The 15,846-nt window shown below is 71.4% G+C and overlaps 2 protein-coding genes across 2 annotated transcripts; one reads left to right on the top strand and one right to left on the bottom strand.

Moving 5' to 3' along the window:
- Positions 1–92: 92 nt before the first annotated feature.
- Positions 93–5,479, bottom strand: VASP (vasodilator stimulated phosphoprotein). Its single transcript, XM_075446197.1, is given in 14 exon segments — positions 93–531; positions 705–762; positions 847–925; positions 1,174–1,219; positions 1,386–1,428; positions 1,584–1,644; positions 1,741–1,850; positions 1,926–2,030; positions 2,032–2,138; positions 2,237–2,277; positions 2,390–2,453; positions 2,547–2,715; positions 2,977–3,148; positions 5,370–5,479. Coding segments are annotated over 14 exon segments (1,098 nt in total). The 5' UTR covers positions 5,375–5,479; the 3' UTR covers positions 93–493.
- A 45-nt stretch (positions 5,480–5,524) lies between these two features.
- On the top strand, positions 5,525–14,531 carry RTN2 (reticulon 2). Its single transcript, XM_075446194.1, is given in 11 exon segments — positions 5,525–5,668; positions 7,100–7,144; positions 7,254–7,305; positions 7,308–7,637; positions 8,052–8,204; positions 11,290–11,497; positions 12,785–12,923; positions 13,509–13,578; positions 13,960–14,006; positions 14,111–14,169; positions 14,316–14,531. Coding segments are annotated over 11 exon segments (1,275 nt in total). The 5' UTR covers positions 5,525–5,539; the 3' UTR covers positions 14,359–14,531.
- The last annotated feature ends 1,315 nt before the right edge of the window (positions 14,532–15,846 follow it).

Genomic DNA, 15,846 nt, shown 5'->3' on the forward strand with positions numbered 1-15,846 from the left:
GCTGTGACCGGGGGGGAGGGGGGAAGGAGGGCAGTGACCCCCACGGGTGGGCTCAGGCCCCCCCACGGGTGACTTGGACGAGGACACGGGTGTCACGTACAAAACAACCGTGTTTATTCGTGGCAGGGGAGGGGGACGCCCCAACCTTCCTCCCCCCCCCAAAAAAAAAAACAAAATGAGAAAGAAAAAAAAAAGGTGAAAAACCCAAAAAGGGCATAAAAAAGACCCCGGGGGGGGGATAAGGGGGGGCACCCCTCATTTGCCCCCCCAAATATAAAAAAGGGGGTCCCCAAACTGGCGGTGAGGGGGGGCACAGTGGAGGGGGGGCTGCTTTGGCCCTCCCCTGGCCGGTAAGGCACAGCCTGAGGGGGTCCGGCCTGGAGCCACCCCCCAGGGCGGTGGGGGGGTGAAATGGGGGGGTGAAGCTGGGCAGGGGGAAAGAGGAGGACGCCGCCCCTGTCCGGGCCCATCATGGAGGGGTTGGGGAGGGGGTTTAGGGCGCGCTTCGCTTCCGCAGCTCCACCACGAATGCTGGCGGGGGGAAATGCAGCGTCGTGAAAGGAGGTCTCCCAATTACCCCCCCAGCTGCCCCACCCGGACCCCCCCCTGAAGTGTTCCCCCCTCCCCTATTGCCCCCACTCCCCCAGTGCCCTAATTTCCCCCTCTTGTCCCATGCCCCCTCCGGCCCCATGAGTCCCCCCCACCTTCAATGATCTCTTCCTTCATCTTCTGCAGCTCCCTCCGCACCTCTTCCAGCAGCTCCTGGAGTGGGGGTCGCAGGGTGAGGGGATGTGGGGGGACCTCCCATCACTCCCTGACCCCAGACCCCCCCTCTGACCCCGGTACCTGTTTGATTCGCTCCATGTCGGGCTCATCAGCAGGGCCAGGGGGGTCGGCAGGAGCAGCCGGGACAGCTGACTTCATCCTGGGGAGGTGGGCAGACACTGGTTGGGGAACCCTCCAGATTTTCCTGGATGTCCCCCGTCTTGTGTCGTGGGTACCCCCCTACTTGCCTGCCCACCGTCCCAGCAATAACCCCTCCCAAATTCCCATCTGGGGGTACTGGAGACCCCACCCCAGCCCACCACACCCCCATGGGCACCGCAAAGTCCCCCAAACCCCTCCTCCAGCCCCTGGGACCCCCCCTAAACCCCCTTGGACCCCCAAACCCACCTGGGCAGCGTGGAGCTGGCCTTCTCCCAGGGCCTCCGCACAGGCTCTGCAGGGAGAGGGCAGCGGGTGAGGGGGGTCCAGCCCCCCAACCCTTTCCCTTCCCCTAAATGAGCGCCCCAACCCTCCCCCGCTTCCCGGACTACATTTCCCAGCGTGCCCGGCCACGGGGGCGGGCCGCGGGGCACGCTGGGAGTTGTAGTCCCCGCACTCACCCGCCGGCTGCCCCAGGGTCCTAGAGCCCGGCTCCGCCTCGTCCTGCGGGGGCAGAGAGGGGTCGGGGCGGGCACGCGGGGGGGTGGACGCGGGGGGTCCCCCAGCATCTGAGGGCGAGGGGATTGACTGCCCTCGCGATGGGGCAGGGGGAATGGGGAGGGCCCCCCAAAAGTGGTGTTTTTGCGGGGGCCACTCACGCTGGCGACGTCCTCGTCCCTCTTTGGCTGTGGCTTATCCCCCTGCAGGGTGGCTTTCCTCCTGCGGGGGGGGGGCGGGGGGGGTCAGAGGTGCCCCCACTTTGGGGGGGCTGCTGGGCAGAGTGGGGTACCCCCCCCCATCATGCCCCCCCCTCACCGTCGGGCCAGCATGGCACTCATCTCCTCCATCAACCCCCCCCCAGCTCCCCCACGGGCACCCTCGCCCTTGGGGGGTGCAGGGGGGGCCCCCGCACTCGGCGCTTCATCCTGCCAGGAGAAAAGGGGTGACGCAGAGCCCCTCCGAGTTATCCCCCCCCCCCCCAGCTGTACCCCTCCCCTCACCTTGCCGACTTTCCTGAGTTTAGCCCCCGCAATGGCAGCAGCAAAGCCAGAGCCACCCCCGGGCCCCCCCGCGGCAGCACCCGCCACCGCCGGCAAGGGGGGGGCCGGCGGGACCCCCGCAGTCGGCGGGGGGCCGGGGGGCGGTGGGGGTCCCGGGGGCGGCGGGGGGCCGGGGGGCGGCGGGGGGGCCTCCAGTGGGCACGGCCGGGGTGCCTGGCGGAGGGAAAGGGGTTTAGGGGTGAGGTCAGGGTGGGGGGCCCCATCCCCAGTGTTGGGGGGCGGTCAGCCTTGGACCCCCCCCCGTCACCCACCTGCAGCTGCCACGCGGCGCTCGGGCTCCTCCATCACCTGCCTGGGGGGGAAAGGGTCAGCACCCACAGCCCCCCAGGGCACGGGGGGACCCCCGGCATCGCAACCTCATGGTTCCCCCCCCCCCCAGCACCCCCAATATGGGGGTCCCCCACCTCTCCTGCTGCTCGGGCTCCTCTGGAGCTGAAACGTCGGGGTCCGGCCAGGACAGCGGGGTGCCTGGATGGGGGGGGCAGACACGCAGCAAGGCCGTGGGGTCAGAGCCCCCATGGGAGCCCCCCCACGATCTGTGCCCCCCTCCCCAATACTCACCCTCCTCCAGCGCCCGCAGGGCCCGCAGGACGGCGGCGGCGAAGAGGGCGGCCTCGCGGGGGGCCCCAAAGCTGAGCCCCCAGACCCGGCGTGCCTCTCGCCACTGGTGGAACTGGGGGGTGGCCTGGCTGTAGCGCAGCCCCCGCCCCAGCGGGCAGTTCAGCACCACCTGCGGGCACCCGCAGCTGTGGGGGGGGGGGGCACCCCCTGCACCCTGTCCCGCAGAGCACCCGCATACCCACGGGTGCCCCAGAGACCCCCCCTTTCCCCCCAACATTGCTCTGTAGCTCTCCCTGCACCCACAGATGCCCCATAGCCCCTCCTGCACCCCGTACCCCCCCGCACCCACGGGTGCCCCTTGGCCCCCCCCATCTTCAGCCTCACCCCAGAGCCCCCCCCGCACCCCTGGGTGCCCCCCGCACCCCCTCACCTGCTGGTCAGGCTGCATCTTGCGGCCGACGAGGCGGAAGGCGTTGGCGCCGGGGTGGTGGTAGAGCTGGACGCAGCTGAAGGTCTGGGGACCCCCCCCCGCCGCCACCCACTGCTTGTGGGTGTCATCGTAGAGCAGCACAGCGGCCCGGGCGCTGCACAGCACCGTCTCGCTGCGGGGGGGGGGGGCAACGCCGGGTGGGCACCCCCCCGGTACGGGCAGCTCCCCACGAGGAGCACCCCTGGGTGCGGGACCCCCCAGCATGGGCACCCCCATGGGGTGGGACCCCACGGGCAACTTCTGGGTGCAGGGCTGCTGGTCTGGGGACCCCTAAGGTGCCCGACCCCCCAGCTGGAGAACCCCCTGGGTGTGGGACCCCCCTTTACAGGGACCCCTGGGGTTTGGGACCCCTCTTTACAGGGACCCCTCGGGCTTGGGACCCCCTCTTTACAGGGACCCCTCAGGTTTGGGACTCCGTCTTTACAGGGACCCCTCAGGTTTGGGACCCCCTCTTTACAGGGACCCCTCGGGTTTGGGACCCCTCTTTACAGGGACCCCCTCTTTACAGGGACCCCTCGGGTTTGGGACCCCTCTTTACAGGGACCCCCCGGGCTTGGGACCCCCTCTTTACAGGGACCCCTCGGATTTGGGACCCCCTCTTTACAGGGACCCCTCGGGCTTGGGACCCCCTCTTTACAGGGACCCCTCGGGCTTGGGACCCCCCTTTACAGGGACCCCTCGGGTTTGGGACCCCCTCTTTACAGGGACCCCTCGGGCTTGGGACCCCCTCTTTACAGGGACCCCTCGGGTTTGGGACCCCTCTTTACAGGGACCCCCTCTTTACAGGGACCCCTCGGGTTTGGGACCCCTCTTTACAGGGACCCCTCGGATTTGGGACCCCCCCTTTACAGGGACCCCTCGCGTTTGGGACCCCCTCTTTACAGGGACCCCTCGGGCTTGGGACCCCCTCTTTACAGGGACCCCTCGGGTTTGGGACCCCCTCTTTACAGGGACCCCCTCTTTACAGGGACCCCTCGGGTTTGGGACCCCCCCTTTACAGGGACCCCTCGGGCTTGGGACCCCCTCTTTACAGGGACCCCTCGGGCTTGGGACCCCCTCTTTACAGGGACCCCCTCCCAGCACGCTCAGCTCCTGGGAGTGGGACCCCCTGGGTGGGGGCACACCCTGGGGTGGGGGGATCTCCAGGACCAGCCATGGGCACCCATGGACGCTGCTCCCCCCCCCCGAGCACCCAACCCACAAGCGCACCCCAACACCGCCCCCCCCCCCCCCCCCTTTTTCCTTCCTCTTCTCCACGGGGGGGACCCAGGCGTCCGGGCCCTGCCCCTCCCCCACTTCCTCAGGGTGCGGAGAGGACCCAGGCGTCCGAGCGCTGCCCCTCCCCCCCCCGGGACATCCGGAGGTGGGGGGGGAGGGGGGGGGGGGACGGCTGTGTTTATGTAGGACCGACCTGAACCCCCCCCACGGGGAAACCGAGGCGGGGGCGGGCCAGGACCCGCGGGGAGGGGCACCCCCAGGCCGGGTGTCCCCGCTGCCACCCCCCCCCCCTCCGGGGGTCCCACCCACCCGCGGGGCTCCCAGTGCTCCCCACTTCTCCCAGTGCCCCCCGCGCCGGCTCCAGCTGCTCCCAGCGCTCCGCGGTTCCCCCGGTGCCAGCTCACGGTTCTCCCCAGTGTTCCCAGCGCCAGTTCCGGGCGCTCCCCAGTGCCAACTCCCAGTGCCACTTCCCAGTGCTCCCCAGTTCCTCCGGTACCCGCTCCCGGTGCTCCCCAGTTCTCCCAGTGTCCCCCAGCGCCCCCGGTGCAAACTCCCAGTGCCAGCTCCTGGTTTTTCCCGGTTCTCCCAGTACCAGTTCCCGGTGCTCTCCGGTGCCCTCAGTACCCTCCGGTGCCCGCTCCCGGCGCTGCCCGCTCCCCGCTCCCGGTGCTGCCCGGTGCCCCCGGTGCCCGCTCCCGGTGCTGCCCGGTGCCCGCGCCCCCAGTGCTCCCGGTGCCCGCTCCCGGCGCTGCTCGGTGCCCGCTCCCGGTGCCCGCTCCCGGCGCTGCTCGGTGCCCGCTCCCGGTGCCCGCTCCCGGCGCTGCCCGGTGCCCCCGGTGCCCGCTCCCGGTGCCCGCTCCCGGCGCTGCCCGGTGCCCCCGGTGCCCGTTCCCGGTGCCCGCTCTCGGCGCCCGCTCCCGGTGCCCGCTCCCGGTGCTCCCGGTGCCCGCTCCCGGCGCTGCCCGCGCCCCCGGTGCCCACCCCCGGCGCTGCCCAGTGCCCCCGGTGCCCGCTCCCCGCGCTGCCCGGTGCTCCCGGTCCCCGCTCCCGGCGCTGCCCGGTGCCCCCGGTGCCCGCTCCCGGCGCTGCCCGGTGCCCCCGCCCCGGCCGCTCACCTCATGCTGGCGGCGGCGGCGACGCGCTGGGGCCGGGCCGGACCCTTCCGGTGGCCGCGGGGGGCGGGAAGCACCGGCCGTTCCCGGCCGGCGGCCCCGCCCCGCCCCCTCTAGGCCCCGCCCCTCCCGGTAACGGCGGCGGAGTGACCCCCCGCCTTCTTAAAAGGGCAATGGCTTCCGATGGGGCCCACCGAGACGGGACCGTTGTCCGGTACCCCCCGCTGCCCTCCCAGCCCCTCCCCGGTGACCACCCGGTGTCCCCCAGAGCTCTTCATTCCGGGGACTGGGGGCACTGGGAGGTACTGGGGAGGCTCTGGGAGGGTACCGGGGGCACTGGGAGGTACTGGGGGGCTCTGGGAGGGTACCGGGGGCACTGGGAGGTACTGGGGGGCTCTGGAAGTGCAGGGGGGTGCTCTGAGGTGATACTGGTGGAACTGGGAGGTCAGTAGGGGGCCTGCGGGGAGTACTGGGCGGCACTGGGGCACACCGAGGGGGCCTCGCAGGTGCTGGGAGGGCTCTGGGGGGTCCCGGGGCCTCCAAGGGCTACTGGGGGGCTCCAGTGCCCGGTGCCAGCTCGCAGCGCCCGGTCCCCGGTGAGGGTGCCCGGTTCCCGGCTCCCCGGTGCGGCCCCGCCCCGAGCCCCGCCCCGCCGCCGCCGCCGCCCTTTGTCCGCCGCCGCCGCGGGCCCCGCCATGGCGTCGCGGTGATGCGCGGCGGGGCCGGCCCGGGGGCAGCGGGGCCGAGGGCAACCGGGAGCCCCATGCGGGGGCCGCCGCCATGGGGCAGGTCCTGGGCTTCGCCCACTGCAGTAGGCACCGGCGCCGGGAACCGGGAGGGGCGGCGGCACCGGGAGGGACCGGGGATGGGGGCACCGGGGGTGGCCGGGGATGCGGGAGCTGGGATGCGGGTACCGGGGATGGGGTGCTGGGAGGGGCCGGGGATGGGGGCACCGGGGATGGGGCACTGGGAGTGGCCGGGGGTGCGGGAGCTGGGATGCGGGTACCGGGGATGGGGCGCTGGGAGGGGCCGGGGATGGGGGGCACCGGGGATGGAGGCACCGGAGATGGGGGCAACCGGAGATGGGGCACCGGGAGTGGCCGGGGATGCGGGAGCTGGGATGCGGGTACCGGGGATGGGGCGCTGGGAGGGGCCGGGGATGGGGGGCACCGGGGATGGAGGCACCGGAGATGGGGCACCGGGAGTGGCCTGGGATGCGGGTACCGGAGATGGGGTGCTGGGAGGGGCCGGGGATGGGGGCACCGGGGATGGGGTACCGGGAGCGGTCGGGGATGAGGGAACCGGGATAGGAGCACCGGGGGTGGTGGTACCGGGGACGGAGGCACCGGGAGCAGCCGCGGATGGCGGCACCGGGGATGGGGGCAGCGGGATGGAGGGAGCGGGGATGGAGGGACCGGGAGCAGCTGGGGCGGGGGGAACCGGCATGGCGTACCGGGAGCGGCTGGAGATCGGGATACCGGAGATGGGGCCCCGGGAGGGCCCGGGGATGGAGGCACTGGGAGTGCTGGGGGACAGGGACACCGGGGACGGGACACCGGGACAGGGCGTGTCCGGGGGCAGCACCGGGGAGGGGGGAGCGTAGAGACTGGGAGGGTAGGAGCAGGTTGGGGGGGCACCTGAGGGGACCTGAGTACTGGGGGGGGCAACAGGCACGCGGGGCAGGGACACGGGGGGCCCCCCACGCCCCCCCATCCCCTCTGCCCCCCCTCCAGAAGAGGCTCCATCCACGGCCTCCACCACACCAGACTCCACGGAGGGTGAGTGGGGCCGAGCCCCCCCATTTTGGGGTGCGACTTTGGGGAGGGGGGGATGGGAGTGCCCCAATCCCCTCTTGACCCCCCCCCCCCCTCAAATCCCCTCCCCAAGGTGGCAACGAGGAGTCGGACTTCCCCGAGCTGCAGGCGGCACCGGAGCCCCCCGAGGAGGAAGAGGAGGATGAGGATGAAGATGGGGCGACGGCGGCGGCGGGGGGACCCCGGGGACCCCCCCGGGAACTCACCTTCTCCTACATCGCCTTTAGCGGGGGGAGTCCCAACGAGCCGGGAACCCGCTGCCGCCGAGACTCCCGTCGGGGACGCCCCCCCCGCCTGAGCTCGGGGCCCTCCCGGGGGCCGGACCCCCGCTTGGCTGCCAGGCCCCCACCCAAGCGTCCCGAGGAGCCCCCAGCCCCCCCCGAGGGGCAGCTGGAGGTGGGGGGGGCCCTGCCAGAGTTGGGGAGTCCTGAGGCTGAGAAGACCCCGATGAGCCTGGGTATGGGGGCTTGGGGTCGGGGGCTTGGAGTGATGGGGGTCCCTGGGGGGGGGCAGTTTGGGGTGATGGGGGTCCCTAGGGGGCAGCTCGGGGCCATGTGGGCGTCACGGGACACCCTGAGCATGCTAGGGCTCACAGGTGGGGTCCCCGGGGGGGTCTCAGGGCAATGGGGGGGATCCCCAAGGGGAGCTTGGGGATATGAAGGGTCCTGGGGCACCTGGGGGGGGGCTGGGGGCAATGGAGGGGTCGCAGGGTACCCAAGGAGGGGCTGGGGGTCATGGAGGGCGTCCCGAGGGGACCTCAGGGCAATGGGGGGTCCCCGAGGGGGCTCGGGGCCGGGGGGGGGCCGGGACACTGTTTCGGCCCCCCCTCCCCGCAGCCCCCTCACCCCCCCCACTCCCCCCTTCCCCGCAGCAGCAGCGCCCGCCGCCCCCCCCCCGCCCGCGCTCCCCTCGCCGCCCGCAGGGGGCGCTCCGCGCCCGCCCCCCCCGGCCCCCCCAGCGCCCCCGGCGCCGCCCCCGGCGCCCCCCGACCAATCCCCGAGCCCGCCGGGAGCCGATGCCCTGGGTGAGCGGCCAATCAGGGCCTCGGGGCGCTGCGGGGGGGGGGGACGGGACCCAGGCGTCCGGTTGCAGGGTGGACCCCGGCGTCCGGGCGGGATTGGTGGCTAAAAATAGGGGTGCCCCCCCCCCCCCCGAGCTTCCCCCCCCCCCCAGCAGCGCCAGCGAGAGCCATGGAGGGCCAAGGTGGGTGCGGGGGCACCCGTGGGGGGGGGGCACCCCTTCACCGCACCTGGGGCTGTCACTCGGGGTGGGGACAGCTGGGTGCTGGGGGGGGGCCTGGGGGCTCTGGGGAGGATACTGGGGGGCACTGGGAAGCACTGGGGGGAGCTCTGGGAGCGCTGGAGGGGTCCTGGGGGGCACTAGGGAGCACTGGAGGAACGCTGGGAGCACCAAGGGGGCTCTGGGTGGGGGTACTGGGAAGCACTGGGGAGCACTGGGGGGGTTCTGTGAGCACCAGAGGACCTTGAGGGGCAGTGGGAACCACTGGAGGGGCACTGGGAGCACTGAGGGGGCTCTGGCAGGGGTACTGGGAGGCACTGGAAGGGCTCTGGGAGCAGTGGAGGAGGTCTGGAGGGGGCACTGGGAGACACTGGAGGGGATACTGGGAGCACTGGGTGGTACTGGGAGCCCTGGGCGCAGCACAGTGTCCCCACAGTGTGGGAGCTGCTGTACTGGTGGGTGCCAGGGGTGGCTGATATGGGTGTGGGGGGCCCTGGGAGGTACTGGGGGGCTCTGGAGGGGATACTGGGATCACTGGCGGGCGCCAGGGGTGGCTGATATGGGTGTGGGGGGCCCTGGGAGGTACTGGGGGGCTCTGGAGGGGATACTGGGATCACTGGCGGACGCCAGGGGTGGCTGATATGGGTGTGGGGGGCCCTGGGAGGTACTGGGGGGCTCTGGAGGGGATACTGGGATCACTGGCGGACGCCAGGGGTGGCTGATATGGGTGTGGGGGGCCCTGGGAGGTACTGGGGGGCTCTGGAGGGGATACTGGGATCACTGGTGGGTACCAGGGGTGGCTGATATGGGTGTGGGGGGCCCTGGGAGGTACTGGGGGGCTCTGGAGGGGATACTGGGATCACTGGCGGGCGCCAGGGGTGGCTGATATGGGTGTGGGGGGCCCTGGGAGGTACTGGGGGCTCTGGAGGGGATACTGGGATCACTGGCGGGCACCAGGGGTGGCTGATATGGGTGTGGGGGGCCCTGGGAGGTACTGGGGGGCTCTGGAGGGGATACTGGGATCACTGGCGGGCGCCAGGGGTGGCTGATATGGGTGTGGGGGGCCCTGGGAGGTACTGGGGGGCTCTGGAGGGGATACTGGGATCACTGGCGGGCGCCAGGGGTGGCTGATATGGGTGTGGGGGGCCCTGGGAGGTACTGGGGGCTCTGGAGGGGATACTGGGATCACTGGCGGGCACCAGGGGTGGCTGATATGGGTGTGGGGGGCCCTGGGAGGTACTGGGGGGCTCTGGAGGGGATACTGGGATCACTGGCGGGCGCCAGGGGTGGCTGATATGGGTGTGGGGGGCCCTGGGAGGTACTGGGGGGCTCTGGAGGGGATACTGGGATCACTGGCGGACGCCAGGGGTGGCTGATATGGGTGTGGGGGGCCCTGGGAGGTACTGGGGGGCTCTGGAGGGGATACTGGGATCACTGGCGGACGCCAGGGGTGGCTGATATGGGTGTGGGGGACCCTGGGAGGTACTGGGGGGCTCTGGAGGGGATACTGGGATCACTGGTGGGTACCAGGGGTGGCTGATATGGGTGTGGGGGGCCCTGGGAGGTACTGGGGGGCTCTGGAGGGGATACTGGGATCACTGGCGGGCGCCAGGGGTGGCTGATATGGGTGTGGGGGGCCCTGGGAGGTACTGGGGGGCTCTGGAGGGGATACTGGGATCACTGGCGGGTGCCAGGGGTGGCTGATATGGGTGTGGGGGGCCCTGGGAGGTACTGGGGGGCTCTGGAGGGGATACTGGGATCACTGGCGGGCGCCAGGGGTGGCTGATATGGGTGTGGGGGTCCTGGGAGGTACTGGGGGGCTCTGGAGGGGATACTGGGATCACTGGTGGGTGCCAGGGGTGGCTGATATGGGTGTGGGGGGCCCTGGGAGGTACTGGGGGGCTCTGGAGGGGATACTGGGATCACTGGTGGGTACCAGGGGTGGCTGATATGGGTGTGGGGGGCCCTGGGAGGTACTGGGGGGCTCTGGAGGGGATACTGGGATCACTGGCGGGCGCCAGGGGTGGCTGATATGGGTGTGGGGGGCCCTGGGAGGTACTGGGGGGCTCTGGAGGGGATACTGGGATCACTGGCGGGCGCCAGGGGTGGCTGATATGGGTGTGGGGGGCCCTGGGAGGTACTGGGGGGCTCTGGAGGGGATACTGGGATCACTGGCGGGCGCCAGGGGTGTCTGATATGGGTGTGGGGGGCCCTGGGAGGTACTGGGGGTTCTGGAGGGGATACTGGGATCACTGGCGGACACCAGGGGTGGCTGATATGGGTGTGGGGGGCCCTGGGAGGTACTGGGGGGCTCTGGAGGGGATACTGGGATCACTGGCGGGCGCCAGGGGTGGCTGATATGGGTGTGGGGGGCCCTGGGAGGTACTGGGGGGCTCTGGAGGGGATACTGGGATCACTGGCGGGCGCCAGGGGTGGCTGATATGGGTGTGGGGGGCCCTGGGAGGTACTGGGGGGCTCTGGAGGGGATACTGGGATCACTGGTGGGTACCAGGGGTGGCTGATATGGGTGTGGGGGGCCCTGGGAGGTACTGGGGGGCTCTGGAGGGGATACTGGGATCACTGGTGGGTGCCAGGGGTGGCTGATATGGGTGTGGGGGGCCCTGGGAGGTACTGGGGGGCTCTGGAGGGGATACTGGGATCACTGGCGGGCGCCAGGGGTGGCTGATATGGGTGTGGGGGGCCCTGGGAGGTACTGGGGGGCTCTGGAGGGGATACTGGGATCACTGGTGGGTACCAGGGGTGGCTGATATGGGTGTGGGGGGCCCTGGGAGGTACTGGGGGGCTCTGGAGGGGATACTGGGATCACTGGAGGGCACTGGGAGCCCTGGCACAGCGCGGTGTCCCCGCAGTGTGGGAGCTGCTGTACTGGCGGGCGCCAGGGCGGTCGGCGCTGGCACTGGTGGGGACGCTGGGCACCCTGGGGTGCCTGGCCCGGTTCAGCGCCGTCAGCGTGGGTGCCTACGGGGCGCTGGCCGTGCTGGGGGTCACCCTGCCCCTGCGCCTGCACCGCGCCGCCCTGCGGGTGCTGCGCCCGCACCCGCCCGAGCAACCCTGCCGGTGAGTGACGGGGCCACCCCTGCCTGTCCCGCTGCCTGTCACCGTCCCCGCGGCGTGGGGTGGCCCTGCCCGTCCCCATGGCACAGGGTGCCTGTGCCATCCCTCTCCCTGTGGGGTGGCCCTGCTGTCCCCATCCCCTCGCGCTGGGTGGCTCTAATGTCCCTGTCCCCATGGCACGGGGTGGCTCTGTCATCCCTGTCCCCACGGTGTGACATGTCCCTCCTGTCCCCATGGCATGGGGTGGATCCCCTTCCCCTTGCCCTGGGTGGCCCTGATGTCCCTGTCCCCATGGCATGGGGTGGCTCTCTCATCCCCCTCCCCTTGCCCTGGGTGGCCCTGATGTCCCTGTCCCCATGGCATGGGGTGGCTTTGTCATCCCCCTCCCCTTGCCCTGGGTGGCCCTGATGTCCCTGTCCCCATGGCACAGGGTGGATCTGTCATCCCCCTCCCCTTGCCCTGGGTGGCCCTGATGTCCCTGTCCCCATGGCATGGGGTGTCCCTGCTTTCCCCCTCCCCTTGCCCTGGGTGGCCCTGATGTCCCTGTCCCCATGGCACAGGGTGGCTCTGTCATCCCCCTCCCCTCGCCCTGGGTGGCCCTGATGTCCCCGTCCCCATGGCACAGGGTGGATCTGTCATCCCCCTCCCCTTGCCCTGGGTGGCCCTGATGTCCCTGATGTCCCTGTCCCCATGGCACAGGGTGGCTCTGTCATCCCTGTCCCCACGGCGTGACATGTCCCTCCTGTCCCCATGGCATGGGGTGTCCCTGCTTTCCCCTTCCCCTTACCCTGGGTGGCCCTGATGTCCCTGTCCCCATGGCATGGGGTGTCCCTGCTTTCCCCCTCCCCTTGCCCTGGGTGGCCCTGATGTCCCTGTCCCCATGGCATGGGGTGTCCCTGCTTTCCCCCTCCCCTTGCCCTGGGTGGCCCTGATGTCCCTGTCCCCATGGCATGGGGTCGATCTGTCATCCCCCTCCCCTTGCCCTGGGTGGCCCTGATGTCCCCGTCCCCATGGCATGGGGTGGCTCTGTCATCCCCCTCCCCTTGCCCTGGGTGGCCCTGATGTCCCTGTCCCCATGGCATGGGGTGGATCTGTCATCCCTGTCCCCACGGCGTGACATGTCCCTCCTGTCCCCATGGCATGCGGTGTCCCTGCTGTCCCCGTCCCCATGGCACGAGGTGTCCTTGCCATCCCCATCCCCATGTCATGGGGTGTCCCTGCCTTCCCTGTCCCCACAGCTGTCCCCGCAGTCCCCATCCCCACCCCACGTCTGTCCCTGTCCCTGTGCAGGGCGCAGCCGGAGGGGACCGTGGGGCTGAGCCCCGAGGAGCAGCAGCGCTGGGCCCGGCGCCTGGCCCAGCACCTCACCGCCGCCACCCACACCCTCACCCGCCTCTTCCTTGTCCACAGCCTCCCCGAGTCCCTCAAGGTGACCGTCACCCCCCATAGCGGGCAGAGGGACATGGGGGGCACAGGGGACACTGGGGGTACGGGGGCCATGGGCGACACTGAGGACACGGGGGACACCAGGGGCATGGGGGGCACAGGGGGCATGGGGAGAGCAGGGGGCATGGAGGATGTGGGGAGCACTGGGTGCCCCGAGGACCTGGAGGACACAGGGGCGTGGGGACACAGGGGCGTGGGGACACAGGGGCGTGGGGACACAGGGGTGTGGGGACACAGGGGCGTGGGGATACAGGGGCGTGGGGACACAGGGGCGTGGGGACACAGGGGCGTGGGGACACAGGGGCATGGGGACACAGGGGCATGGGGACACAGGGGTGTGGGGACACAGGGGTGTGGGGACACAGGGGCGTGGGGATACAGGGGCGTGGGGACACAGGGGTGTGGGGACACAGGGGCATGGGGACACAGGGGGACATGGGGTGTCCACAGGCACAAGGGCATGGGGGGGTACTGGGGACGTGTGGCACGAGGACACGGGTGGCACGGGGCTCACCCGGGGCGGTGACGGTGACGGCAAGGGTGAGGTGACACCGGGCTCTGGCCGCAGTTCGCCTTCTTGTTCTACCTGCTGACCTACGTGGGGGCTGTCTGCAACGGGCTGACGCTGCTGGGAGCAGGTACGGCACGGGGACGGGGCACTGGGGGGGGGAGAAGGGACGTGGGGTGGGGACAGGGACAGGGGATGGGGCCTGGGGACAGGGACACAGAATAGGGGACAGGTACGGGGCATGGAGACAGAGCCCAGGGGGTAGGATGGGGCCTGGGGACAGGCACAAGGACACTGGGTGGCATGGGGACAGGCTGGGGGTAAGGGGACAGGTGGAGGGGACAGGAGTAGTGCCTGGAGCCAGGGGGATGGCACGGGGATCGGGGACACCGTGGAGACAGGGGACAGAGCATGGGGACAGGCTGGGGAGAGGGGTTCGAGGGGACGGGGGTGTGGCACAGGGACGGGGGACAGGACGGGGACCTGGCCTGACGTGGCACTCCCGGTCCAGGCGTCATCTGCGCGTTCACCTTCCCCGTGCTCTACCGGCACTACCAGGTACGGAGACACGGGGAGACACGGGGGGCTGGGGAGGGTCGAGGGGTACCCCTCTGCCCCCCCCCCATGTCCCCAGTTGCCCCCCACGTCCCTGATGTCCCCAGGCCCAGATTGACCAGTATGTGAGTCTGGTGAGGAACCACCTGAGTCACCTCCGAGCCAGGTGAGGACACCCCCTGCCCCCCCAAAACCACCTCCTGCACCCCAAACCTGCTCCCAGGGACCCCAAACCCAGCCCAGGGGTGCCCCCGGGGAGGGGTTGAGGGGTTGGGGTGCTCCCCGCCCCCCCCAACTCCCCTCTGCCCCCAGGATCCAGGCCAAGCTCCCAAGTGCCAAAGTGAAGCCGCAGTGACCCCTCCATCACCCCCCGAGGTGGCAGCTGGGGGGGGTGGTTGCCGGGTCCCCCCACGCCCCCCCCACCCTGTGTGGGGGTGTCACTCGAGGGGGGGGGGGTCGTGTCGTCCCCCTTGTGTCTTCCCCCCCCTGCGTGGGGGGGTCACACTTTAATAAAAACTCTTGTGACAACCAGGCTTGATTGTGCAAGGGACGTGGGGACGGGGGGGGGTCACACGGGGGGGGACACACGGACGTGGGGGGGACACAAGGTGGCACAGGGGGAGGCACAGGGGACACAGGGACACGGGGGAGACACCGGGGGCCATGGGGACACCGGCCTGTGGGAGGGGGACACGGGGGGAGCCCCCTCCTCAGCCGGGCCGGGCTGTGCTGACTCAGCAGCTGGGGAAGGGGGGAGCGCGGACCCCCCCCTCGGGGCCCCCCCTCTCCCCCCGCCGCGCCAAACGCGCGGGAACTTCGCGGCGCAGACCCCGCCCCCCCGGCCGCCTTGACCCCGCCCCCTCGCGCCTCGCACCGCCCCCCGTTGCCAAGGGCACGGCGGTTGCCGCGCGACGTAAACAAAGGACGCCGGACGTGGTGACGTCAGGGGCATGGAACGCCGTCGCCGGGGCGACACGCGCCGTGTTTACTCCGACCGCGGCGGCAGCACGTGGGGACGGGACGGGGGACCGGGACCGGGACGGGCCCGGCCGGGACCCCGCCACCCCGGGGCCGGGACACCGGGACAGGGACACGGGGACTGGGACACCGGGGAGCGCCGGGTCGAGACCCCGGGCCCGGGGGTACCCGAGACCCAGCATCACCGGGGCCGGACCCCCCAGGCTGGGGACACCCGGGTCCGGGAACACCCGGGTCTCGGGGTCAGGGGAGCGGGGCGGGGACAACCGGGGCTGCGACCCCTCTGGCTCCGCCCCCCGAGCTGGAGGCGGGGCATGAATGAGTGACGGGGGTTATGAATGAATGAATGGATGAATGAATGAATGGATGAATGAATGAATGGGCGTGGGAACGGCCCCCCCCGCCCCCCCGGTCGCCGTGGCCCCGCCGTGACTCAGCGCCGGTCCCCGCCGGTGACATCAGCCTCCCGTGACCGCCCCGGTCCTGTAAAGGGACCGGGACCCCCCCCGGGGGCTCTGGTTGCCGACGCCCCCATACCGGGACCCCCTACCCGGCGGCCATCCCGCGAGTGCGGGGGATGGGGACGGTGGCTCCTGCACCCCGCTACCCGGAACCGCCCCCGGTGTGCCACCACCCGGTACCGGCGACTCCCCGGTGCTCTGCAGCCCAGTGCCGGTGGCATCTCTGCGATTGGGGGGGGGGGCGGGGAGTTTCCCATTGCCCCGGCACCGAGAGCCCCCCGGTGCTCTGAAGTCCGGTACCGGAGGGGAAGTTCCCATCGCCCCAGTACCGGGACGCTCCCATACGGGGACCCCCCCGGTGCTCTGCAGTCCGGTACCGATAATGCCTCGGAGGGGAAGTTCCC

This window comes from Opisthocomus hoazin, chromosome 39, assembly GCF_030867145.1.
Source record: "Opisthocomus hoazin isolate bOpiHoa1 chromosome 39, bOpiHoa1.hap1, whole genome shotgun sequence".
Taxonomy (NCBI): domain Eukaryota; kingdom Metazoa; phylum Chordata; class Aves; order Opisthocomiformes; family Opisthocomidae; genus Opisthocomus; species Opisthocomus hoazin.